The following is a 27,774-nucleotide window of genomic DNA, read 5'->3' on the forward strand; positions in this document are numbered from 1 at the left end:
ACTTATATGTGGAATCTAAAAAACAAAATAAAATAAAAATTAAAAAGCTGAGAGATACAGAGAACAGATTGGGGGTTGCCTGGGGGTGAGGGTAGGGAAGGTGAGAGAAATGGGTGAAAGGAGTCAAAAGGTCAAAACTTCCAGTCATAAAATAAGTAATTCATGGGGATGTAATATACAGCATGGCAACTATAATACTGTATTGCATGCTTGAAAGTTGCGAAAAGTAGGTCTTAAAAGTTCTCCTCACAAGAAAAAAATTCTAACTGTATGGTGAGGGATGTTGACTTATTATGGTGATCATTTTGCAATAAATATAAATATGGAATCATTATGTTGTATCCTAAAACTAATATAATGTTGTATGTCAATTATACCTTAATAAAATAGTGTTAGCAAGTTTAAAAAAAGAAAATATAAGAGAGGTAAAGAATAAATACACTTTCCAAAGTTGTTCTACGGGGAAAATTGAAGCCAGTGACTTCAATTACTTATCCAAGGAAATTAGATATTGAATTCTTCTACTGAATTAAATGATGCCTGAAAAGTGAAATTTAAAGTTGTTGTTTACAACATGGCTATTATTTAAGAACTTGAGGTTTCATATTATTTAAATTTTTATTATTTAAGCTAACTTCATTTTATCTGATTTGTACTAGGACAATCATTTAGAAACAAAGATGATTAATGCTGGTTTACGATATGGATATGAATATCTGGGTAATTCTCTTAGGCTGGTTATTACTCCACTCACTGACAGGTGTTACAGGTAAACTCATTAATTTAAAGATCTAATTGGAACAACTTTCACTCACTCCTAAATTACTCAATTTTTTAAGCACCAAATGTATCCTCTGTTATCTTTGCCTAGACCCTTAATTCTTGTCTCAACATGACCTTCAATTTCTTTCTCTGCTGGCATCTTCCTCTCAGCTCTAGAGCTCGAAGTATTATCAGGCGTTCCTGTTATTTTTTTACTTTGTTCATTTCTCCTTTCTTGAAACTTCTGACTCTTCCTTTTGGATCATTTGAGACATCCTTCTTCCTTCTCCAAGGAATTTTCTAGAATTCTGTCTTCATGTATTGTTTTGTTTCCTGCGTCATGGTTTCCTGAATGTCCTCATCCATTCTTAGGCTTTAACAGCCTACATTCTGAAGATCCCCAAACCTGTACCGCCAGCCAAGGTCTCTCTCCTGTTAATTTTCTCCACACACATGCCTGCTGGATATCTCCATCAGGTATCTCATAGGTATTTACATGTACATTGTTTTTTATTGTCCTTCTGAATAATAAAATACCTTTATGTTTAACGCCAAGGTCCCATCTCCCATACTCCAAATTATTGTCAAATACTAAATTAAACTTTGTTTTTTTCATTTTCTCAACTGTAAGTAGTTTATTGACGAAACCAGTCTCAGGATGCGAGCAGAAAGCAATTTTGTTCTTTTTTATCACCATTCTTTTAAACTTGCTCTATCAAATATTTTCCCCATTTCTGGATGAAATCTAAGGTAGATTCCTACTCTTTCTGGCAACTTTAATATGTTAATGAATAGTGTTATTATTTTCAGGTACTAAAAGTCCATTTAGGTCTAAAATGAAAGTTACTATTTTTCAACCAGTTTAAAACATCCCTTCCCTTCCAGCTTGAGCTTGACTCAAGCTCATGGCCTGCATTTGGGAAGGTAAATGTGGTCAGTCTTTTGTCATTTTTGTCCCTGTCCTTTGCATTCATCCCTCAATAGCTCATCTTTTAGCTCCTCTAGTGTTGGGGGTTGATGGAGGAGAGGAGAAGGAAAGGGAGAGGTAGGTTTATAGGTGACAGGTGTCTTGGGTGACAACTATCTCCTGGCTGTTTAGTGCCTTCCTTGATGGCACAAGTCTAGATGTACCAGATCTCCCAGGGGATGTTTATGTGGGTTCTTTGGGAATCTGCAGTCACCTGCTTCTCCCACCTGCGGAAAATGCCTTCTCTGGCTGGCTGCTGGTGACTTTTGCTTCAGCCTCTGCTGAGGTCCACCACACACTGACCCTCTTCCTGGGGTCTCCTCTGATTCTACATGGGCCTCCTGCACAGGGTCCCATTCAGCTTGACTCAAATCTGGTTCCCTTCCAGTGGGATCTAGGTCTGCCCAGATGATACACACATTTGTTTTGCCATCAGTAAGAGTGGATCTTTCTTCCCATCCCTGTTTTCTCCTACTCTGCCATCAGGAGAAGCTGCAGGCATTCTCTTGACTTTAAATATTTTAAAGCTCTCAGCTTGGGGTTTTAGTCAAAATTCTAACACAGAACGATCTGTGTTTATATACCGTTACACATTTTTTTACAACTAATATTTATGTAGGTTTACCAAAACTTTTATCAGTGTCTTTACTTGCCATTGCTTCTTTCTTTGTCTGATTTCTGGTTTAATTTTTCTCCTTACTAGGCAATAACTTTTAGTAATTGTTCAAGTGAGGCTCTGCAAGTAGTGAGCTATACCAGTATTTATCTAAAATTGCCTCTTTCTCTTCTTCTTCTCTTTTTTTTCTTTTAGTCTTCACTAGATTATTAAATGATAGATTAGCTAGGTATAAAACTGTAGATGAACAGTAATTTTCCCTCAGCTCTCCAAAGATATTCTACTGGCATTCATTGCTCCTGCTGAGTATTCTGTTATTCTAATTATTATTCCTTTATAGGTAATTTTCTCCATTGTAGTTTCTAAGGTTTTCTCTTTATTGTTGATGTTCACTGGATGCTACTAGATGTGGATGAGTTTTTATTTATCCTACTTGGGACTTTTTCAATTAATATCTTTAATTCTGGCAAATTCTTAGCCATTGTTTTTTGAATTTTGCCTTTTCCCCATTCTCTTCCTTCTTTCTTCTATGTCTTTAACTTTTCTTATAGTTGACCTCTCTCCCTGGGTGATTTCCTCATATTTATCTTCTAGTGCATAATTCTGTTTCTTTAGGTTTTCTCTGCTATTTATTCTGTTTACTGAGTTTTCAAAAGTTCAGTGATTGTATTTTTCATTGCTAGATTCCATGTTGCCTCTCTTATGAAATTGGCTTCTGTTTTTCCCCACAATTTTATGATGTGTATTGCTTTTTTTTTTTTTTTTGGAGGTACGTGGGTCTCTCACTGTTGTGGCCTCTCCCATTGCGGAGCGCAGGCTCAGCGGCCATGGCTCATGGGCCTAGCCGCTCTGCAGCATGTGGGATCTTCCTGGACCGGGGCACGAACCCGTGTCCCCTGCATTGGCAGGTGGACTCTCAACAACTGCGCCACCAGGGAAGCCCGACGTGTATTGCTTTTTATTTAAAATCTTATTTTAAAAAAATTGCTAGGATACCAAAGAAGGCAGAGTGCCATATGTGCAGTAACCCTCCCAGACGATTGTCCAACTGCCTTTGTCACTGCAAGTCTGATTCTTAATTCTGATCTCTCTTTCCAGTTTTAGCTGTGAGCTAAATTTAATAGGGGTTGTTTCCCCGTGTAGTCTTACATTTTCTCACCTGTGGAGGTGTCCATGTGGAGCAGTTTTACATTTATCTCTGTGGAGGGCTCTAGGGTTTTCAGAACAAAATTTTAATGTTAATTTCTCATTTTGGGTTCATGGCCCATCAGTAATGGGAACTGGATCCCACCCTCCGTGAAATGTAGGTTTCTCGTTGGGCACTGTATGAAGGGTAAGCTTCCTGTCTCTTCCTTAGTTGACTCTTCTTTGTCTCTTGAGTAGGTTGCTGGAGTAATTTTAGTTCCCATTTACACACAAGGCAGCCTTTCAAGTCTTCTAGCTTTAAATAGTGAATCCATTCCAGCTCCTCAGCTTGCTCAGTTCTAAGGATTTATTTTCTATGTGGGTATAAATACACTTGTGTTTATATGCAAATTCCAAACCAATGTGCACCTCTACAGCTCTAGCACCTAATTACTTTTCCAGCTATGCATTCCCTCTTCATTGATAATTTCCTTTTCATTCGTTCAAAAATGGCTGTATATTTCAAAAGTTGTTATATTTTCCTTTTATGTAGCATTTCCATATGCTTGCAGTAGGGGGATTTGGTGACTCAGGGTCAGCTGAATTCTCTGTATTGACCAGAAGTCAGCACTGAATTTCAAAAGTGAATTTGTTCTGCTTTTGTCATATATACAGCTATTCAGAAGTAAAACATAATAACAGACAAAAGTAATGCCCAAAGATTTTCATAGACTAGTAGGAAGGAAGGAGTTATTGATGGGGAAGTGGAAAATTTGGCTCTCAGCTTAAATTTTTCTTCTTTTCAGAATGTATATAAAAATCACATTATTCAACAAAGATTGTTTATTATATTTCAGAACCTTATTTGGAGCCCTTCATCTGCACCTTGGAGGAGCACCTGAGGGGCCAGCTGGAACTGGAAAGACTGAAACTACAAAAGATTTAGCCAAAGCTGTAGCCAAACAATGTGTTGTTTTCAACTGTTCTGATGGGTTGGATTATCTGGCTTTAGGAAAATTCTTTAAGGTTTGAGTTGACTCGTCATTTGCGATATGATAACTTCTCAGAAAGGCTGTTCATAATGAAACATAATTTGATGCAAGTAAAAGATTTACTGTAGTTTAAGCAAAGTTAAAATTAAAGTATTATCTCAGTAATTCTCGAGAGAAGTAGGGTTATATCAAAAGCTTATTTGAGAAGGACCTCTGCCTCCAGTCCTTGCTATAATGGGTCAGTATTACTGATAGAAATGAATGAGTGGTGTCCCTCCAGTATACTGGACAGCTAGAAGTTTGAGAATCACTGCATCATGTAGAAATTGTGGTATCTAAAGACTTCTTTGTCCGGTAGATCTTGTTATTAACAAGTTAATATTAACAAGTTCATTAATCATTAACAAGTTCAATGATTTACTTCTATAGACACATTCTAATTAATCTTTTTGGTGAACCTGAAATCTTTCTTTTGTTTTTTTGTTAATCATTTTGGTGAACTTGAAATCCTTCTTTTGTTTTTTCTTAGTCTGAGTCAGATTCCCACTCTTATGAGTCTGTAAGATTGCAAAAAGGGAAGTTAACAGTATAAAGTCCCTAAGTTCATCGGTGTAACCTATGAACATCTGGTCATTTTAGTGCTTTGTTGCTACAGCCTGTTATTCCTTAAAATATTAGGTGGTAGAATTGGACACAAAATTATCCGTGTGGGATTATGGGCTCTACTTATTTGTTTATTTGATTTCTATTTTTCTATACTTTTCAAAGTACATTTTAAAGATTCTGTAATCCTTTTCAAAAGTATCTCCAGAAAACGTTAACATTAAAAAAAAAAAAACACACAAACTAACAAAAAGGAATATAACAACCCTACCCCATACAGTAAACTATTCCTCCCTGAAGTATGGCCTAGTCATTTTATAATAGATTTGGAGCATAAAAAGTCTCTACATTTGTGATGCTGAAACAATTAGAATAAAATAAAAGAAAATATTATAATGAATAACATATGAAGAAAACATTTGTGTGACCAGTAACTATTTTAATCATCCTCTATCATGATATACAACCTAGTTGTAATGATTAAAGAAATAAACAGCAAATCTAAAAGATTCTATGTGTAGTTTGAATAGCCACTATATTCCTAAATGTTTAAAGAAAAGTCTGGTATGTGCTAAGTTTTCAAATCTATATAATGATATTCTTAATTCTTTGATGTAGATTCATATACTTATAATATTAAATTTGATTATTGATAAGTATTGATCATATGGACAGTTTGTGTTAGGATCATGCTGAATAATGGGGGTACAAAATAAAAAAGACATAGGTCTTACTATTAAGAACCTCACAATCTGTATAACTGTTTGAACATGTGACTTCATAAGCATTCTGTTCTGTGATTTCTAATCCTTTTATTTTATCGTGTATTAGATTTCTAAGTCATAGAGTCTTCTCTAAATAATGAAAATGTACTACTCTTTGATTGCATGCCATTCATGTTTAATCCAGTGTTTCAGTAGATTGAACTGTACACAAATCCAAGGTCAGCCACTATTAGATGTATGGCATTGTACTAATTATTGATACTTAACATCTTATGTGATATAGCCTTAGTTTCCTCTCATAAAAGATATATACAAAGTGCCTTACATCATGCCTGGCATATACTAGGTACTCAGTGAAACACACATACATACATATGCAATCTATAGAATGTACATTCAATGAATATTTTTGCATTGATTTTTTAAAGTTAGTCCACATTTCGACTCGACTACTCAAGCTTGATTTTCCAGTTTTTCCTTATGACCAAATGGCACATACTTATGAGGTATCTGTGAGTTAGAACTGCAAACTAGTGCCTCAAACGGTGTTAGTTGGTCATTAAGGTGCTCAGGCCAGAGAGTAGTCTCATTGGCAACAGAAGTCATCTTATTTAAAGGATTATTACAATCCATTCTATGGAGTCCATAAGGAAAAAGCAAATAAAATCAGCTTGTAAATAAAAAGTAAGAAAGGCTATGAAATTATAGATATACATCTAAATGGCAAAAGATATACACAGAAAGTAAAAGAAAAAATCAATTGAAAAATTTTCCAGTTGATTGAACTCTTTGTTCATGCAGAATAATGAATTGGTAATAAAAGAATAAGCCATCTTTAAAGCTTTAAAGATAAGGGTGAATAAGCAATTTCCTTGATAGGATATTAAATCCGCGAAAAGATGAGGTGAAAATACAACATTTCAATGTAATATTCAATCAGATAAAATTGAAAAATTTCATTGATCTTTTCTCCCAGGGACTGTTATCTTGTGGAGCCTGGGCTTGCTTTGATGAGTTTAACAGAATTGATTTGGAAGTACTGTCTGTGGTTGCTCAACAAATTCTTACTCTCCAAAGAGGTAATGGACTAGTTTATCTCTGCATTGTGTGAAAACAGTAGAAATATAGGAGGTAATGAATGGCACCAGTCCCATTTGTATGTGGAATTGCTAAGTCACTTCATTCTTGATTACTCACAGGTATTAATGCAGGTGCGGATTTACTAGTGTTTGAAGGAACTGAACTAAAACTTGACCCCACGTGCGCTGTCTTTATAACAATGAACCCTGGATATGCTGGGCGATCAGAACTTCCGGATAATCTGAAGGTACAGAAAAGGCAATTATATTATCGATTTCCTTTCTGTGATTAACACAGTTAATATATAAAAAGAAAGCACATGCTGTTCTTGAATTTTAGGAAAATTTTTGCTTTTAGATGTTATATTTTAGACAACTGTTTTAGAAAATAATTTTAAAGCTTTGAGTACTTTTAAAAAATAGATATGCAATTTCCAAAACTTCTATTGTAAAATTAGTCATAATTATACAAATTAGAAGACATAGGAAATATTGAAAAAGGTACCCATTCTACTGCTTACTATATTGTATTCCTCAATTTTAAATGCTGAAATCAGAAAATTGTGAATTCTGAGGTTTTTTTCAAGTTAATATAATATGAGCATTTTTCTGTCTTTATGAACATAATTCAAACTGTAAATAAAGTTATTGAACTGTGCTTACTGTTTGACATTTAGCTTGCATTTAGTTTTCCTTCATTATAGATAATATTGCAATGAGCAATTTTTACTTAAGGCTTTTCTCTATTTTAAGATACTTCCTTAGGAGAGTCATAAGACCAAGAGCTGTGTTGCTAAATTGCCTTCCAACAGAGGTTGAAATAATTTATATCCCATATCAATTCTCAATTCTCCTTAATACCCAGCAGTAGTTTTTTGTAAGAACAAAACGGTTTGCTAATTGAATAGACTAGAATCTTCATTTAAAAAACAAACTTCTTTAATTATTAGTGAAATATGACATTTTCCCCATATCTTTGTTAGACATTTTATATCCTTTTCTGGTGAATTGCATGTTTATGGCTAGCACATAGAGAGAAAATGTTGAAGAATAATGCAGTGATAATTGCGGATCCAAAACCAAGTCTTCTGACTCTAAATCCTGCATTCCTTCCACTATCCACATTTTTAGAACGACAGCTTCTCAGACTAGTTGAGGTACTTTTCCATCGAAAACACTTTTGATTGGACTCACTGCTGCCAAGTATTTTTGTGGTATTTTTATTCCGTACACTTTTATATGTTAGACGTGATGTTTTAGTACTTTGCCTTTGTGAAGGATGGTGTGACTCAAAAATAGAAACTGGTAAATCCTCCTTCATCTAAGAAGCATTTTGCAACTTTTTATTGGGGTACACATTTGGAAAGCTCTTTTTGTAGCAGTACTTTTATTCACTCATGTTTTCCTTTTATTCAGTAGGATCAATCTGAATACATAAATATTTGTAAAGGCAAACATCTGTGAGTAGCTAATCATAAAAAGCTGGGACCAGTATTGGTTGAGTCTGTTAATGCCCCATGCAGACTTTTCCATGTTTTATTTATTGTAAGTGTTAAAACAGTGTCAAAATATTCACCTTGTGGTTCTTGGGGTATTTTCCTTCTGTTTTAGGCCAAAAACTGCTCTCAAATTCTGATAGCTTTTTGTTGTTTTCGTTGTTCCTTTTGTGCAGTCTTCTTGGTTAGAGCTGCTATAGAATATCTCTTTTCAAGTACATATGGAAATACCTAACAATTTTGAAAAAAATGTCTTTGTCTGAAATGAAAGATAGATAGATACACTATTTTTTAAAAGCCTGCTGAGGCCCAGAGGATATTATCATCAGTCTTCAGAGTCATCCTCGATGCTTCTCTCTTCTTCACGCAGTGATTCAGTCGGTTACCAAAACCAGCAAAATCCTATTTCGTAAGTCTTATTACGCCTGCTGCTCCCGTCCAGCCCCACGGCCACGCCTTGCTCCCAGCCATCTTCAGTCTTCTCTTGCATGTCTTATTGCAGCAGCTCACCTGTCACCAAGAGTCCCTACTGAAATTCATTATAAAGAATTCCCCATTGTAATGCTACCTGTGTTGTAAGAAGAAATCTAATCGTATAATTTCCAGACTTAAAAAACCACCGGGCTCCTTTTGCCCACAGGAAAAAAATTCAAATTTCTTGGCCTGATCTGCAAGAGCTTTGGCATTAGACCCAGTTGCGTCTGTACCACCAGCTCCCTGCATCTCCCTGTCACACAGACCTCACTAGTCTCGGAAGGTCCCATGCCTTTGCACATGCTGTTTACCCTCTCTTGAGTGCTCTGCTAAGCCACCACTGTCCTGCCTGACAAATTCATACTCATCCTCTAAGCTAGCAGTCTGCCACCGAACATACGTACAGTTCAGATAAGACCATCTGGGTCCAGCCCCTGGAGCTGGCAGAGGTTTACAGCTGCATCTTTCTATCCTGCACGTGTCCATGGGTTCTACAGGGACTCCTGTTAGGTCTCTCCGCTTGGAACTCCTGAGACTTTGAGTGATGGAATCTGTTTCTCCAGTTGTCATTCCCTCCACTCTGCGTGGGTCGCTGGTGGATGATTCCACGTAGATTTTGCTGTTGGAGAGCTCTCACTTTGCCAGAGGGAATCTTGGGGAGGACTTAAAATGGCCGCAACTTTGCGCTCTCTCTCCCTTATCGTGTATATCTCATGCATCTTCTGTCCCAACAGACTGTGGGAGTGAAGGCCACTGTGATCTTGCTGCCACAGTCTACTTTTGCTTTCTCAGGCATGAGTCAGTCACCAATCTATATTTCCCCACAATAGGGCGATACCCATCAAACTCTTACTGAACTTGGGAGTGAGGAGGGGGGCTTAGGGAGACTCACAGCATAAGGAAACCTCCCTTCGATGGAAGTCTTTTTACAAATCCTCCCTCCTTCCTTATTCTCTCAAATGCTTTATGATTTACAAGTAAATGGGAAGGTTCAAGAATTGTGTATATTTCCTTTGTAAATTATTGGGCAGATCATGCATACTTCGGTAACTGATATGTATCATGTCATGAAGAAAGACTCAAGTTTTGACATCTTGTACATCTAGGTAAAACCTGCATAGTAGAGCAATTTCTTAAACACATCTCCACTTCAGAGAAGCTATATTTAATATTAAAACTATTCTGAAGAATCAGTAATCATTTCAGAATAGTTAAATGTTAGAAGCAATGGTAAAATAGACTTATCCTATTTTTTAAATTGAAGTATAGCTGATTTACAATGTTGTGTTACTTTCTGGTGTATAGCAGAGTGATTCCATTTATATATATGTATATGTATGTGTGTATTTATATATCTTTTTCATATTCTTTTTCATTATGGTTTATTACAGGATATTGAATATAGTTCCCTGTGCTATACAGTAGGACCTTGTTGTTTATCTATTTTATATATAGTAGTTTGTATCTACTAATCCCAAAGTCCTAATTTATCCCTCTTCTCTCCCCCACCCCTTTCCCCTTTGGTAAATGTAAGTTTGTTTTCTATGTCTGTAAGTCTGTTTCTGTTTTGTAGATAGGTTCATTTGTGTCATATTTTAGATTCCACATATAAGTTATATCATGATACTTTTCTTTCTCTTTCTGACCTACTTCACTGAGTGTGATAATCTCTAGGTCCATACATGTTGTTGCAGATGGCATTATTTCATTCTTTTTTATGGCCGCGTAATATTCCATTGCATATATGTATATATACCACATCTTCTTAAACCAGTCATGTGTTGATGGGCACTTGGGTAGCTTCCATGTCTTGGCTATTGTAAATAGTGCTGCTGTGAACATTGGAGTGCATGTATCTTCTTGAATTAGAACTTCTGGGGTTTTTTCCCAGATAAATGCCCAGGAATGGAAATGCTAGATGATATGATAAATCTCTTTTTAGTTTTTTGAGGAACCTCCATACTGTTTTCCATAGTGGCTGTACCAATTTACATTCCCACCAACAGTGCAGGAGGGTTCCCTTTTCTCCACACCCTCTCCAGCATTTATTATTTGTAGACTTTTTAATGATGACCATTCTGACTGGTGTGAGGGGGTACCTCATTGTAGTTTTGATTTGCATTTCTCTAATAATTAGTGAAGTTAAGCATCTTTTCAGGTGTCTGATGGCCATATGTATGTCTTCTTTGGAGAAATGTTTAAGTCTTCTGCTGATTTTTTGATTGAGTGGTTTGCTTTTTTTGTTATTGAGTTGTATGAGCTGTTTGTATATTTTGGAAGTTAAGCCCTCGTTGGTTGCACTGTTTGCAAATATTTTCTCCCATTCTGATGGTTGTCTTTTCGTCTTGTTTATGGTTCCTTTGCTGTACAAAAGCTTATAAGTTTGCTTATTCCCATTTGTTTATTTTTGCCTTTGTTTCTATCGCCTTGGAGACTGACCTAAGAAAATGCTGCTATGATTTATGTCCGAGAACGTTTTGCCTATGTTTTCTTCTGGGAGTTTTGTGGTGTCCTGTCTTATATTAAAGTTTTTAAGCCATTTTGAGGGCTTTGTTTGTGTGTGTGTGTGTGTGTGTGTGTGTGTGTAGGATTTGAAGGCACTGTTATAACATCATTGATTTACATGTGGCTGTCCAACTTTTCCAACACACTTGCTAAAGAGACTGTCTTTTCTCCATTGTATATTCTTGCCTCCTTTGTCAAAGATTGACTGTAGGTGTGTGGGTTTATTTCTAGGCTCTCTGTTCTGTTCCATTGATTCCTATGTCTGTTTTTGTGTTGATACCATGCTATTTGATTACTGTAGCTTTGTAGTATTGTCTGAAGGCTGGGAGGGTTATGCCTCCAGCTTTGTTCTTTTTTTGCTCAGGATTGCTTTGGCAATTCTGGGTCTTTTATGGTTCCATATAAATTTTAGGATTATTTGTTTTAGTTCAGTGAAAAACGTCATGGGTAATTTGATAGAGATCACATGAAATCTGTAGATTGCTTTGGGTAGTATGGAAAATAGGCGTATTCTAGATCTTCTGATGTCACAAAGTCAGTAACATGATCCATAACTTTCCACAGAGTAAGTAGCATGAAACACGCTATTAGTACAGAGAAAAAAAATGAACTAGATCCTGAATCCTCCATTTCACTCAACTAATACTTAGCTAATTCCTGAACAGGTCACATTTATGGAATCTATTTCCAATCCTTAAAGGAAGAAATGGTAAGAAGTTATTGCTTGAGATTTTGTTGTTGTTGTTGTTCCAAAATGTAGTCCTTTGGAAGCATACTCTAGGAAGTGTATGTAATTCCTTATATACCACCCTTCTTCATCCACTCTATAGGACAGAAGCAATAAAATAACTATTCTCAATCATTTATTTCTGCTGAGGTAAACATGGAGGGTAATACTCACATTGATTACATGTACTGGAATTTATTCAAACCCTGGCAGGTTACCTGGATCTATACCCTCCCTTTTTTTTTTTTTTTTTTACACTCAAGAAAGTATGCCATTGGTTAACCCAGAATCCAAATTAATTTTTCAAAGCACTAAATTACCCTTAAACCTACTGCTATTACTGAAAAATTATTTCTGACAGATCCTAAACCGTATCATATCAGTATTTCACACACTCTGTTTGAGAATCAATGAATGAGAATGTCTACCACCATAACAGTTTAGGCCTAAAAAAATATTTTGATGAGGATGCTTTTCTCTGTGATAAGTAAGCATCCATGATAACTCCTTGAAACTCCTGTACCATACTTTATTTTTTGTTCTCTTGGCCACTGATATGTCTGTTTCATTGTGTTCCACAACCACTTTGCCAATAGTGCTAAGAGAATGTGCATAGGAATTTGTAAAGTACCTGGTGTGCCAGAGACCTGACACACAGACCTGGATGTTGATCCCAAGCTAGTAGCAATTTGTACTATTGTAGAAAGATTGTATCACCCTAACCTAGCCATTAACCAGCTAACTAATTTGTTCATTCATTCATTCTCTATTTTATTCATTTAAAAAAAGTTGTTGAGAACCTACCCTTTAAAAGAGGTACCATGTGTATAGTAATTCTCTTGCATTCTTTTTTCCCAGGTCGGTAGTGGTTTAGAGCACTTGCTTAAGCTTCTCTGTTACGAATTATTTGCTCATGCTATTTACTTTTAACATTTTATTCTTGCCTTTCTTGAATGGTAACCTTATTGATAAAATAGCAGTACTAAGGCCTCTAGCTAGTAATTAATGTAACACATTGGAAGGATCTTGCTTGATGCAAATCTTTTATTCTCGACTTTAGCGTCATAACAGATCACTTAAGTAAAATGTCCTCATTTTCTCTCTGCTTTGTGTTTTCGGTAATTCAGCTAGTTCCCAGCAGGTATTTATAAACTGTCTGAACTGTCTGAATTATAGTAAATTGTCATTTACTATAATTATTGTTCACTATCTGAATATGATTATCATTTTTCTAGAACACTGTTGCTCTCCTGCTTTAGTACAAGAAAGCCATGTTTTCACGTATGAGCGATTGAAGTAAAGCCTGACACATACTAACATTTTAAACTTAAATTTTCTTATTTATTCTTTTAAAATCTATTCAGTTTTCTATTTACTTTCCATCGCACAACATTTATTTGTCCCACCATGTTTAAAATACTATGAGGAAAAAATTATCTTTAGAATTTGGAAAATTGATTTATCTCTAATAATAATTATCCAGGACTTATTTTCAGTTTCTTCCCTTTATTATGCTTGGTGAAAGACTGACATGGTGACTGCAGACTCAAAAATGTTAAAAAATATCTCAAATTACACCATTTATGTAACATAGTCTTGTTATTAGGGGTTACCTGATGAGACCCAAATCATTTAATTAATTAGATGCCAGAGAGCTTCACTTGAAGCCCAGTCTCCCAACACCAGGCACTTTCTCACCAGCCCAGATGAGAAGCCCGGCTCTTGGACATCCCAGCAGAGTCTGCTTTTTCCCTATAGCATGTTACTTCCCACAAAAAATAGAACGTAATGGATACTTAACACTTAAGTAAATTAATAATTCACCAAAGGTCTAGGTATGATAGAAATTTGAAGCGTTCTCAAAGCATAATTTAAGGAAACATATTTATATAAAAAGTTAATGATCTAGTTATTATATAACAGTAACAAGAAGTCACATTTTAAAGTGTTTTTATCTATATGATCTGGCTACTGTTACTTAATATTATTGCAGAAAAGCTATAACATTGTAACATGCTATGAAGGAAAGAGTAGGCTTATCTCCATGATGGTCTTTTTCAAAAAGCACCTTTCCTCCCCTCCCATAGGCACTCTTTCGGACAGTAGCAATGATGGTGCCTGATTATGCCATGATTGCCGAAATAGTCCTGTACTCCTGTGGCTTTGTCACAGCTCGGCCACTGTCGGTAAAGATTGTGGCTACATATCGCCTGTGTTCAGAGCAGTTGTCATCACAACATCACTATGACTATGGAATGAGAGCCGTGAAGTCAGTACTCACCGCAGCTGGGAATCTAAAGGTAAAAAACTCAAGTGGCTTCTTACTCATTCATTTCCTGTTTATAAATCTCAGGACCATGTGTCTTCACAAGAGTTACACTAACTGGTTAGTTTCATCAACTGAAAAAAAGTTCAGTTATCGTACTAACATAATTAATTATTTGCACACTTGAAAAAGGACATTTTATGATTTGTAAAACCTTAGACATGTGATCAGTGATTTGAGTTCCATTCCACAATTTTAACTGTATGAAACTAGGTTCTACTAAGGAGTAAAATTCCTTGCTGCTGAGAAATACTTTGAAAGCATTTGTATATGAACATATATATTGAATAGCTTTAAAGGAAATAATCTATGTATAATTAATAAATATATACAGAAGCCCCTAGACATTGTTACTTAATATAATTACACAGTTGCAGCCAACTGTAGACTAGCAGTAATAGATTGGCAATATAATGTTTGCATTTTAAGATGGTATAAATCATAACTATATTGATAAAAAGTCAAAATGTTTGAAGACGGGTAATTTTTCATTGAAAGTCTTTTGTAGAAACATAAAATATAACTGTACATTTGTTCTTTATCAAAGTAAGCAAGATAGGCTATAATTAACAGCAAAATGCAAACTGTGGCTTTGGAGCTTATAAAATTTTCATGTTCATGACTGCAGAAGATAAAGATTTTGAAATATATCTTGTGTGATTAAAAACAATGGCATGCATTTTAATCTTCTATGATAATGTTACCAAGAATTCTGATATATAGTGGTGATATTCTGTTTCACATTAGCCTAACATGACTTCAAGTCATTGTTTTTTTTTTTGTAATAAACAAATGCAACTAGAAGCAACAATTTGTATTAACCTGGCATGTCATGATTACATTGTGGTCAGATAATGGGAAAGAAAATGCATTGTCCTAGTATGTCATCACTGACATCTTGACTATGGAATTGAGCTATTAAAGTTATGCAGCAAATGAATCCTATCATTCTTTGTCAAAAGCTAATTGAAAATTGTTGACTGTGTTGGCTTGAATATTTTGAAGTTTGTTTCTATTATATCAAAAATCAATTTAAACATTTGCTTTAAGATGATAGCCTCTCAGATAACAAAAGAGACTTCTGACACTTCATAATTTACATGTGGTTAGGTTGATCCAAAGTCCATATGAATAGGACTAGCTTTGGCTTTGGAGGCCCTGGAAATTTAGAGACAGCTAACCTTGATTGCCAGGCATCACTGCCTTTGTAAGGTTAAAGCCAGTTAAGTAGGAGCATGGGATTTATTAGAAAGATTCTAGAGAAAAAGAAGAGGATTCTGGAAAACTAAATGCATGATGGTAGGAGAAACTTTGGAGTAAGATGTTGAATAAAGGATAGAAGCTGGGAGAAATAGTTCTGAGTTCAGATTTTTTTGTGAATTATTGAACCATCTTATGGACATGAGCAACAAGTTGAGGGTTCAACCAGATTTTTTAGTAAACTCTGGGTTTACCACAGATTTTTTAGAATTTAACATAAGTTTTCTGAAGCACCTTCTACTTAAGTGACTTAGTGTATTAACGAACCCTCTCCACTCTGCCTGGGGATCACACTCAAGCGCGCTGGTATTAAGCATGCAGCCGGCAGGCAGCGTGCTGCTCTGCCCTCCCACCTTCTATCCGATGAACTGTTCCTCACCCAGAGTCAGGTGGCTTGTTCCCAAAACTCCCTGAAACCAGTCGGACATGTTACTGTCGTTATGTCATTTAATTAATTGTCAATGAAATTGATGGTATATGAGCATGAAAAGAAGAGTTTTGTTTTTATGAAAACTAAGTTCATTGTTTAAGAAAGACTCAGTAAAGATGAAATGCTAAAAAAAAATGACTTTGAATTAGGTATGGATAAGAAAAGTGAATACAACTGGGAAAAAACCTTAAAAATCTTAAGGATGCTACACTTAGATTGTCTCGCAAGTATCTCTGAAGAGCATGATCATCTTTAAAACACAAAACCAAAACACAACAAAACTGGATAGAGCAGATGATTCATTATTGATGCGTTTTTTTTTCCAACAAGAAAAATGGTCCAAAACTCTACCCTCAGAGAAAAGGTCTTGGCACCAAAATATGGGCAGAGTGAGTAAATGTTTATATGTTTTAAATGTAAGTGCATCTTTTAAAAATGATTGCCCATCTTTAATGATTATTTTCACTTTACCAACCCACTGCTGGTCTTGAATGCATAGGACAAGCAAGCTCTTACCCAATATAGAGGCAACGGCAGCTCCCAAACTATATGGAATTCATGGCCAATAGCTTCTTACCCAGGGCATCTGTGAAAAAGTAGTCAGTTCAACTTAGGTTTTCATTATAAACTGGTAGAAAAGTCACCAGGTATAATCATCAGTTTCTAAAATTAATAACAGTCCAATTAAATGAAAATAAGTAAGAACAACACTTTTGCATGGGCTTAAATTGCCTCTGGGGCCTGGTGTTCATGTGTGTGTGTGTGTGAACATGTAGGGGGTGCAGTTAATAGCTGCAGATATCATTATGAGCATATTTTCTTTCAGCTGAAATATCCAAATGAAAATGAAGAAATTCTTCTGCTTAGATCTATTATTGATGTAAATCTACCAAAATTTTTATCCCATGATTTACCACTCTTTGAGGTAAGAACATTTTATTATTACAATGTATCAAAACTCTTCTAATAATGTATTTATCCAAGCATCCATGGTTGCAACTCCCTGTGAGAAACTTCCACTACAGAAAACGATGATATGGCAAAGAAAAACATAGATCATTCTGTTTTATTTGAAGTGTGTTAGCTAGCTTTGTTGTTTTGGATAACTTTTTACTCTTTCTTTTTTTTTTTTTTTGCGATATGCGGGCCTCTCACTGTTGTGGCCTCTCCCGTTGCGGAGCACAGGCTCCGGACGCGCAGGCTCAGCGGCCATGGCTCACGGGCCTAGCCGCTCCGCTGCATGTGGGATCTTCCCGGACCGGGGCACTGAACCCGTGTCCCCTGCATCGGCAGGCGGACTCTCAACCACTGCGCCACCAGGGAAGCCCCCTGGATAACTTTTAACAACTTGGGATTTTTAAGTTTCACCTTTTCTGCAGAATATAATAAGTACACAAAAGTTACAAAACATGTTTGCTTATAAATTTCACCAAAATTTCCTCCGTGGAGGAAAGTAATTGGTCTAACACATCACTGAATCCCTTGCACAGAATGGATACTTGGTAAATGTTTGTCAAATTAATGATTGGAGAAATAAAAAAAAAAATAAGCTTAATTTCTTTAGAAGAGTACCATGGGTTTTATGAAATTCTTTTTTCAGGATAATTTAAGAAGTAGGCTTAATCATCTTGTTGCATTTTAACAATTAAATTATAAGTAGTTGAGAAGAGCTATTAGAATGATGGTTAAAGTTCCTGTTTTGTCATGTGATATCATTCTTTTCCTTTTCCCATTCTCAGGTAGAAGAAATTGGGGGAGGGCTTGGGAGCGGGCTGCTGACACATGGTAGATGTTGGTCTCTCTTGTGCTGCCTTGAGGTATGGACAGTTAGCTTCCAAAGTGTAAAGACTGAAGTCGTAAGGCTGTCATGGGGAGGGTGGAGACGTGACACTGCCACTGTAGTGTGGTCCAGTGTCGTTAGCTATCCACAGCAACCATGTTTCATCACTCTGAAAGGGACTTCCCTTAGTATTTAGAGTTGACAGTGCTAATGTTTTGCAGATCAAATCTACAAGGAATAGGTTCAAATTTTCTTCTTAAAAATTTCCCTCAGTTTCTTTGGTACTAGTACACTGTACAGATTTTCCAGGAGTAAAAGCTATATTTATTTTTATAAAGTGGAAGTATACCTCACCTAGTTGTATTCTTATGCAGCTGTGTATTCATTCAGTGAACATTTATTGAATAATATTAAGAACAATATTTCTTAAATGGAGCGCAACTGGCATTTTCAAATAGGACAGTTCCGTGTTGTGAGAGACTGTCCCATACGCTGCAGAACACTTGGCATCCCTCCTCCCCCAGTGTCTCTGGACTCTCCCAGTGTGAGAACCAGAAGGACAGCTCCACATATTCCCAACTCTCTACCTGGCGGGAGAGTGAAGGGAACTGGTCTTTGCTGAGAACTACTGACTACCAGATATGATCTGGAATTATCTGCTTCTTTCAAGGTTAACCATAAATAATTTGAACAATCTGAGAAGATATTTTTGTTTACTTAGCAAACACTATGCATTCACAATGGACCAGACCTTATTCTAAGAGTTTTATGAATAGCAACTTATTTAATACTCATAAGCAGCTAACGGGGCAGGTGCTCTTGTTATCCCCATTTTACACGTGGTGTAACTGCGGCACAGAGATCATAAGTAACTTGTATTCATGGCCAGTATATGAGGGAGAGGGGGTTCCAGCCACTCAGCTAGGCTGCAGAGTGATCTTAAAGACCCTACTGCGTTGCCTTTTTCTCTCCTTTGCCCCAAGGAAACTTACTGCTCCAGTGAACTGGGATCAGTTTATCCATAACAGGATTTAAAGGATTAAATTTAGGGGTGATTAAACTGGTAGTTTGTCAGTTCTAAGGTATAGCTTGAATGTATGCTTTCATATTAAGCTCTTCTGAATTTTCACCTTTATCTTCAGAGTAAAATGAATAGTTGTATCTCTCACATAGGTTGCTATAATACTTATGAAAAAGCCTTAGCAGTTTATAAAGGAATGTTTCTTAGACCTTGAAATCAACTCTGTATATTCATATGCACTAAATATGGAAGTATAATTCTTTCCAATCATACATTATATGATTGTATTCGTTTCCTAAAGCTGCCATAACAAAGTACCACAAACCTGGTGGCTTAAAACAATAGAAATTGATTTTCTCACAGTTCTGGAGGATAAAAGCCTGAACGAAGGTGTTGGTTCCCTCTGAAGCCTTTAGGAAAGAATCCTTCCTTGTTTCTTCTTGGCTTCTGATGGCTACTGGTGATCTTTGATGTTCCTCGGCTTGTCATTACTTCAGTCTCTGTCCCCACCACTAGATGGCCTTCTTCCCTGGGTGTCGTTGTGTCTGTGTCTTCCTCTCCTTTCTGTTATAAAGACACCAATCACTGGAGTTGGGCTCCTGTATGATCTCATCTTATCTAATTACATCTGCAAAGATCTTATTTCCAAATAAGGGGACATTCTGAGGTTCCAGGTGCACATACATTTTTGAGGGAAGCTAAGCTGATTAACATACTACCCACTACAATGATTAAAATACCATCGAACTAATTTTTGTATATGGTATGAGGCATGGTTGGAAGTTCATTATTTTGACAAATCCAGGTACTCTAGCATAATTTGCTCAAGACTATTTTTTTAATCTTTTCTCTACGGGATTGCCTTTGAGTCTTTGTTGAGAATGAGTTGTTCACATGTGTGTGGGTCTATTTCTGGTCTCCCTATTCTGTTCCATTGATACATTTGTGTGACTATACTAATGTGACCCCATCTTTATAATAAGCCTTCAAATCAGATCGTGTTCATCCTCTAACTTTTTAACTTAAAAAGATGTAAAACTGCAACATCTCTGGAGGAAAACAAGAGAAATCCCTTGTGAATTTGGAATAGGCAAAAATTTCTTAAATACAACACCGAAAGCACAATGCATGAAACAATAAATTCATAAAATAGACTCATCAAAATTTAAAAGTTTGCTCTTTGAAATACACTGGTAAGAGAATGAAAGACAAGCTAGAGACTAGAAAAAAATTTGCATATTAGATGTATGATGAAGGATTTGTATGCAGAATATTTAAAGAATGGTCAAAACTTACCGTGAAGAAAATAAACTGATTAAAAATAGGCAAAAGATTTGAACAGACATTTCACTAAAGAAGATATACATATGGCACACAAGTACATGCAAAAAATGTTAATCTTTGGGAAATGCAAATTGAAGCCACAACAAGATACTGTTACTTGTTACTATGGCTAAAATTAAGAAGACTGACCATATCAAATATTGAAACTCTCATACACTGCTTGGGGAGATGTAACATAATAATACAACAACCTTGGAAAGCAGACAGTTTCTTAAAACGGTAAATACACACTCACCGTACTATCCAGGTATTCCACTCCTCATTATTCGCCCGAGAGAAATGAAAGCATTTGTCCATACAAAGACTTGTATATACATGTTTATAGTAGCTTTATTTATTTCCCAAACTGGAAACAATGAAAATGTCCATCAACAGGAAAATGGATTTAAAAACTGGCACCTCAATACAGTGGAACACTTCAATACAATGGGCTATTGATATATGCTGTGAAAGGTGTGAATTTCCAAATCTTTATGCAAAGTGAAAGAAGCCAGACAAAAAATAAAGTAGTACCTGTAATGTGTAATTTCACCCGTAATAATTTCTAGATAATGCAAGTAAAAATAGTAACAGAAAGCAAATCAGTGTTTGTTGGTTGTCTGGGGATGGAGACAGGAGGTGGCAAGGAGAGGAGAAAAGGCCACAAGGAGACTTGTGGCTGTGACTGGTATGTTGACTATCTTCATTGAGTTGGTGGTTTCACTTATCAAATTGTACCCTTTAAATATAAACAGTTGATTGTATGTCAGTCATACCTCTATGAAGCTGTTGAAAATACTGGACTATTACTCAAAGGCTCTATTTCCATCAACGTTAAATACAAGGATGTGAGAAATTTTATCAAGTTTATGTATGTCTATATGTCTATATATATATGTATATATACATATACACATATACATACATATAGAGAAAGACACAGAGAATATGAGAATGTATAGATAGATAATGTAAATCCCCAAATCATCTATCATTAGGGAATTACTTCAGATTTGTTTCCTGGGGTGAAATTACCAAAACCAGATTACAATGATTTGCTGGGAGCCATCAAAGACAACTGTGACTCCATGAATTTGCAAATGACCAGCTTCTTTTCTGAGAAGATTCTTCAGATATATGAAATGATGATCGTGCGTCATGGCTTTATGATTGTTGGAGAACCATTTGGAGGAAAAACCAGTGCATATCGCGTCTTAGCTGGAGCACTAAATGATCTATGTGAAAAGGTAAGTGTGTTATTAATGCATTAATTTATTGATAATCAGCTTTGTGCAAGATAGAATGTATGGTTATTTAAAAGGGTACTTTAATGCAGCAACTTAAACTTATAAAAATACAGAGGAAATAAAATTAGAAAAGTAATACAAAGCAAGTAGGAAGTTCAGTATACAAAGGGTATGCCACAGATTTGCCTCTAGCCCTTTTGTTTCTTTTTTTTAAAGAGTTTAATCGTAAAGATAACACATTCATTAGAGAACAAAGTCTGAAGACATGAAAAAACCTGACAGTTTTCTCTTTTATACTTTCTTAAGAGAGTAGTTTTTATTTTCTTGGTGTTTAGATTTGTAATGCAAACTTGTTAGTGGCTGCTAGTGGTACTGAACTGAAGTGTGTGTGTGTGTGTGTGTGTGTGTGTGTGTGCGTGCGTGTGCGTGCGAGCATGCGCATGCATTATATAATACATGCATATGTAAGTATAGTAAATAATGATGATTATATTATTCAAAATTCCTGTCCTACACATCTCAGTTTGGTCTACTTTGATAGGCTAAAGGAGTGAGGCTGTTTTAAGTTCTCCAACTAATATTGCATTTCTGTCTACTTACCCTTGTATTTCAAATAGCTCTTGCTTCATATATTTCAGTGTTTGTAGCCAAATGGGATTCGTGATCATTACATCTTCATTGTGGAGCCTCCCTTCAGCCAGTATAAAATTATCTACTTGTATTATCTGCCTTGGATCCCCTGTGTCTAATTTCAGTATTGCAACCCCTGCTTTCTCCTTGCATATATATTTGCCCATGTCTTTAATTGTGACTCTGGCTGTCACTGTGATTTACTTTTTTATGGAGAGTAATTAGTTTTAACTTTTATTTTCTCCAATTTGATGGCCTTTATCTTCTCATAGGGAAATTTTACTTCGATTGTATTTATTATCAAACAAACGGATATGTACTTATTTCTGTCATCTGTTCCTTTATGGTTTTATCCTTTCATGCTGTTTCCTTTCTTCGCCTCCCTTCCTTTCCCTTTATCCTTCCTGCCTTGCTTTCCTCAGTTTTTGTTTGCATTTTTGCTATTTTGTTATTTTATTGTTATAGGGGCGAATTTTTTGCTATAAAAAATAAGTCTCTAAAAGAGCCAAATGTGGTGTGCCACTCAAAGATGAAAGAAGATGAAGGTATGAGCATGTATTCTGGTCCAATATAAAGCCCGAAAGTGATGCATTATCAGGAAATTCTAAGAGTGACATTGTGGTAATGTAAAAGGGGCAGGGCTCCATAGCCACTGCTTGCAAGCTGCAGCTTCACGCTAGCTTCATTGCATTTGGGACAAACACGTTGCTTTAATGGCAGCAACTTTGTTCTGACTAAGATGATAGAACTTTCCCATGCTTCTGAATCAAGGATGACACATCGTTATTCCCTTCTGGGCACAGAGAAGAAAACACAGACCTTGAGCTTTTTTTTTTTTTTTTTTTTTTTTTTTTTTTTTTACTGCTTCACATTATTATTGCCACATGTTTTCTTCAGTTTGGTACTTCATGGCCCAAGCTCCAGTGGTGGTGGGCAGAAAGCAGTGTGGGAAAGAGTTGGACTTGTTCTGTTATAAGTTGAACTTATTATGTGATATAAAAAAGAAATGATTGTGAATAAGTAGAGCACAGGTGATTTTTAGGGTGGGGAGCTATTCTGTATATATTGTAATGGTGGATACATGACATTATGTATTTGGCAAAATCCATAGAAGTGTCCAACGCAGAGAGTAAACCTTAATGTAAACCATGGGCTTTAGTTACTAAGAAAGAATCCATATCAGCAGAGGAACTGAGGAATTGAGGAATCATAACAATGTACCACACCAATGCGAGGCTTTAATAGTAGGGGAAACTGTGTGTGAGTGGCGGGAAGATGGAGGGAATATATGTGAATCTCTCTATATTTTCTGTTTAATTTTTCTGTAAACCCAAAGCTACTCTAAACAAATAAAGTCTATTAATTAAAAACATAAAAAAGCCTATGCCCCAAGGGTATTAACATCTCTTATTAATTCCATATACCAGCTTTCAAGGTTCTGGTGGAAACTATCAGCTTACCAATATTAATTTTTTCACAACGTGAGAATGGTACATATTTGCCTATATTTAAATCATTTAATTTTATCTCAGAGAATGTTTTGTAGTAAGAATCAACCACTTACAGCCCATGGGCCAACTTCAGCCCAAAGCCTGTTTTTGTGATGCCAGTGAGCTTAGAATGGTGTTAACATTTTTAAGGTTTGTAAAGAAAAGCAGAAAAGAACATGTAACCTGTTGATCTATCAATAGTAAATATTATATGCTTTTGACCAACATTTGGTACTTTATTCCTAAGTATCCTATGAGTTCTTAAATCCTATTGTAAATGGTATTTTTAAATTTTATTTTTCAGTTGTTCATTGGCATTATAGAAAATACAATCAATTTTTGTATAATGACTTTGTTTGCTGCAGCCTTGTTAAATGAACTCTTTACTTCTGGTAGTTTTTGTGTAGAGTCTTTAGGATTTTCTACATGCCCAATCATGTTTTCCATGAATAATGACAGTATTAGTAGTCTTTTAAATAAATAAATAATCTTTTTTTTTTTTTTTTTCTATTAAGGGGTTAATGGAAGAAAACAAGGTTCAGATCACTGTTTTAAATCCTAAGTCTGTCACCATGGGTCAGCTGTATGGGCAGTTTGATTTAGTGTCCCATGAGTGGTCCGACGGGATCCTCGCTGTCAGTTTTAGAGCATTTGCTGCTTCATCGGTAAGTGCTAACACTTCTCCATGCTATGAGAGTTATGATTTTTTTCAGTTGTTTCAAGTAAACATTTGTATTTGTAGCTCAAGGTACTTATTTAAAACACATTACTGGGATCCTTGAGGCGCCGGCCGCCGCCCCAGGCAGTGTCTGAGCCAAGCCCCCGCATCCTTCGCCTCCGTGTGCCCACGGCCTTTAAACTGCCGGTTCCTCGGCTGGGGGCGGGAGCGCTGAGTTTCCCGCTGGGAGGTAAAGTGGCCCCCTTTTACCTCCCAGATGCCGCAAGGAGACAGGCCTGTGGGCACTAGGTACGCCACCCTTGCCCTACACGTGCCGGGACGAGACCCTCACGAGGGCAGTGAGTGGGGCGTGGTGCCTGTCTCTTCTCCCTCCACAGATGAGAGAGTTGAGACAAGGAAATTTTATGCCCTGCTTGATATAAATACAACTGGATATAAGCTTCAGGAGGCCAAAGTACATCATCTCTCTCGTTCACTCCTGTATCTTGAGCATCTAATACTGTGCCAGGCATATGCTTTGCTTTTACCATTTGTCTTACGATTCTGTCTGTCCGGTTTTTGTTTTTAAGGATAGTTTTTAACGTTTGTTACATTGGTGGATTTGTTTTTTGGTTTGGTTGCTCTCTTCTTTCTTTTTTTATTTTTAATATTTAAAATTTTTTTTCACCTTAGTAACTTTATTTTATTTTATATATTTTTCTTTCTTTCTTTTTGTTTTTTTCTCCCTTTTCTTCTGAGCCATGTGGCTGACAGGGTCTTGGTGCTCCGGCCAGGTGTCAGGCCTGAGCCTCTGAGGCAGGAGAGCCAAATTCAGGATATTGGTCCACCAGAGACCTCCCGGCCCCACATAATATCAAGTGGCAAAAGCTCTCCCAGAGATCTCCATCTCAACACTAAGACCCAGCTCCACTCAATGACCAGCAAGCTACAGTGCTGGGCACCCTATGCCAAACAACTAGCGAGACAGGAACACAACCCCACTCATTAGCAGAGAGGCTGCCTAAAATCATAATAAGGTCACAGACACCCCAAAACTACCACCGGACATGGTTCTGCCCACCAGAAAGACAAGATCCAGCCTCATCCACCACAACACAGGCACCAGGCCCCTCCACCAGGAAGCCAACACAACCCACTGAACCACCCTTACCCACTGGGGGCTGATGCCAAAAACAGTGGGAACTATGAACCTGCAGCCTGCGAAAGGGAGACCCCACACACAATAAGTTAAGCAAAATGAGAAGACAGAGAAACAAACAGCAGATGAAGGAGCAAGGTAAAAACCCACCAGACCAAACAAATGGAGAGGAAATAGGCAGTCTACCTGAAAAAGAATTCAGAGTAATGACAGTAAAGATGATCCAAAATCTTGGAAGTAGAAGAGAGAAAATACAAGAAACGTTTAACAAAGACCTAGAAGAACTAAAGAGCAAACAAACAATGATAAACAACACAATAAATGAAATGAAAAATTCTCTAGAAGGGATCAATAGCAGAATAACTGAGGCAGAAGAACGGATAAGTGACCTGAAAGATAAAATAGTGGAAATAACTACTGCAGAGCAGAATAAAGAAAAAAGAATGAAAAGACTTGAGGACAGTCTCAGTGACCTCTGGGACAACATTAAACGTACCAACATTTGAGTTATAAGGGTCCCAGAAGAAGAAGAGAAAAAGGGACTGAGAAAATATTTGAAGAGATTATAGTTGAAAACTTCTGTAACATGGGAAAGGAAATAGTCAATCAAGTCCAGGAAGTGCAGAGAGTCCCATACAGGATAAATCCAAGGAGAAACATGCCAAGACACATATTAATGAAAGTATCAAAAATTAAATACAAAGAAAATATTTTTAAGGCAGCAAGGGAAAAGCAACAAATAACATACAAGGGAATCCCCATAAGGTTAACAGCTGATCTTTCAGCAGAAACTCTGCAAGCCAGAAGGGTGTGGCAGGACATATTTAAAGTGGTGAAAGGGAAAAACCTACAACCAAGGTTACTCTACCCAGCAAGGATCTCATTCAGACTTACAGACAAGCAAAAGCTAAGAGAATTCAACACCACCAAACCAGCTTTACAACAAATGCTAAAGGAACTACTCTAGGCAAGAAACACAAGAGAAGGAAGAGACCTACAGAAACAAACCCAAAACAGTTAAGAAAATGGTAATAGGAACGTACATGTCAATAACTACCTTAAGTGTAAGTGGATTAAATGCTCCAACCAAAAGACATAGACTGACTGAATGGATACAAAAACAAGACCCATATATATACTATCTACAAGAGACCCACTTCAGACCTAGGGACACATACAGACTGAAAGTGAGGGGATGGAAAAAGATATTCCATGCAAATGGAAATCGAAAGTTGGAGTAGCAATTCTCATATCAGATAAAATAGTCTTTAAAATAAAGACTATTACAAGAGACAAAGAAGGACACTACATAATGATCAAGGGATCAATCCAAGAAGAAGCTATAACAATTGTAAATATTTATGCACCCAACATAGGAGCCCCTCAATACATAAGGCAAATGCTAACATCCATAAAAGGGGAAATTGACAGTAGCACAACCATAGTAGGGGATGTTAGCACCCCACTTTCCCCAATGGACAGATCATCCAAAATGAAAATAAATAAGGAAACACAAGCTTTAAATGATACATTAAACAAGATGGACTTAATTGACATTTACAGAACATTCCATCCAAAAACAATAGAATACACTTTCTTCTCAAGTGCTCATGGAACATTCTCCAGGAGAGATCCTATCATGGGTCACAAATCAAGCGTTGGTAAATTTAAGAAAATTGAAGTCGTATCAAGTATCTTCTCTGACCATAATGCTATGAGACTAGATATCAACTACAGGAAAAAATCTGTAAAAAAAAAACAAACATATGGAGGCTAAACAAAACACTACTAAATAACCAAGAGATCACTGAAGAAATCAAAGAGGAAATCAAAATATACCTAGAAACAAATGAAATGAAAGAAATTGTTGACAATGAAAACACGATGACCCAAAACCTATGGGATGCAGCAAAAGCAGGTCTAAAAGGGAAGTTTATAGCACTAGAATCCTACCTCAAGAAATAAGAAACATCTCAAATAAACAACCTAACCTTATGCGTAAAGCAATTAGAGAAAGAAGAACAAAACATCCCCAAAGTTAGAAGAAGGAAAGGAAGCATAAAGATCAGATCTGAAATAAATGAAAAAGAAATGAAGGAAACGATAGCAAAGATCAATAAAACTAAAAGCTGGTTCTTTGAAAAGATAAACAAAATTGATAAATCATTATTAGCCAGACTCATCAAGAAAAAAAGGGAGAAGGCTCAAGTCAACAGACTTAGAAATGAAAAAGGAGAAGTGACAACTGACACTGCAGAAATACAAAGGATCATGAGAGATTACTACAGGCAACTCTATGCCAATAAAATAGACAACCTGGAAGAAATGGACAAATTCTTAGAAAAACACAACCTTCCGAGACTGAACCAGGAAGAAATA

The 27,774-nt window shown here is 36.4% G+C and overlaps 1 protein-coding gene across 1 annotated transcript in view; it reads left to right on the forward strand.

Moving 5' to 3' along the window:
• Positions 1-27,774, forward strand: part of DNAH7 (dynein axonemal heavy chain 7) — a gene marked incomplete at both ends in the record, with an annotated part of 244,845 nt that overhangs the window by 92,831 nt on the left and 124,240 nt on the right. The window contains 8 exons of the mRNA XM_082658909.1: positions 660-769; positions 4,328-4,496; positions 6,767-6,869; positions 6,990-7,117; positions 14,159-14,371; positions 16,914-17,012; positions 21,210-21,458; positions 24,094-24,243. Of these exons, the coding sequence (XP_082515035.1) occupies positions 660-769; positions 4,328-4,496; positions 6,767-6,869; positions 6,990-7,117; positions 14,159-14,371; positions 16,914-17,012; positions 21,210-21,458; positions 24,094-24,243 (1,221 nt within the window). The remainder of the gene's footprint in view (positions 1-659; positions 770-4,327; positions 4,497-6,766; positions 6,870-6,989; positions 7,118-14,158; positions 14,372-16,913; positions 17,013-21,209; positions 21,459-24,093; positions 24,244-27,774) is intronic.

This window comes from Grampus griseus (genome assembly GCF_964374135.1).
Source record: "Grampus griseus genome assembly, chromosome: 7".
NCBI lineage: Eukaryota > Metazoa > Chordata > Mammalia > Artiodactyla > Delphinidae > Grampus > Grampus griseus.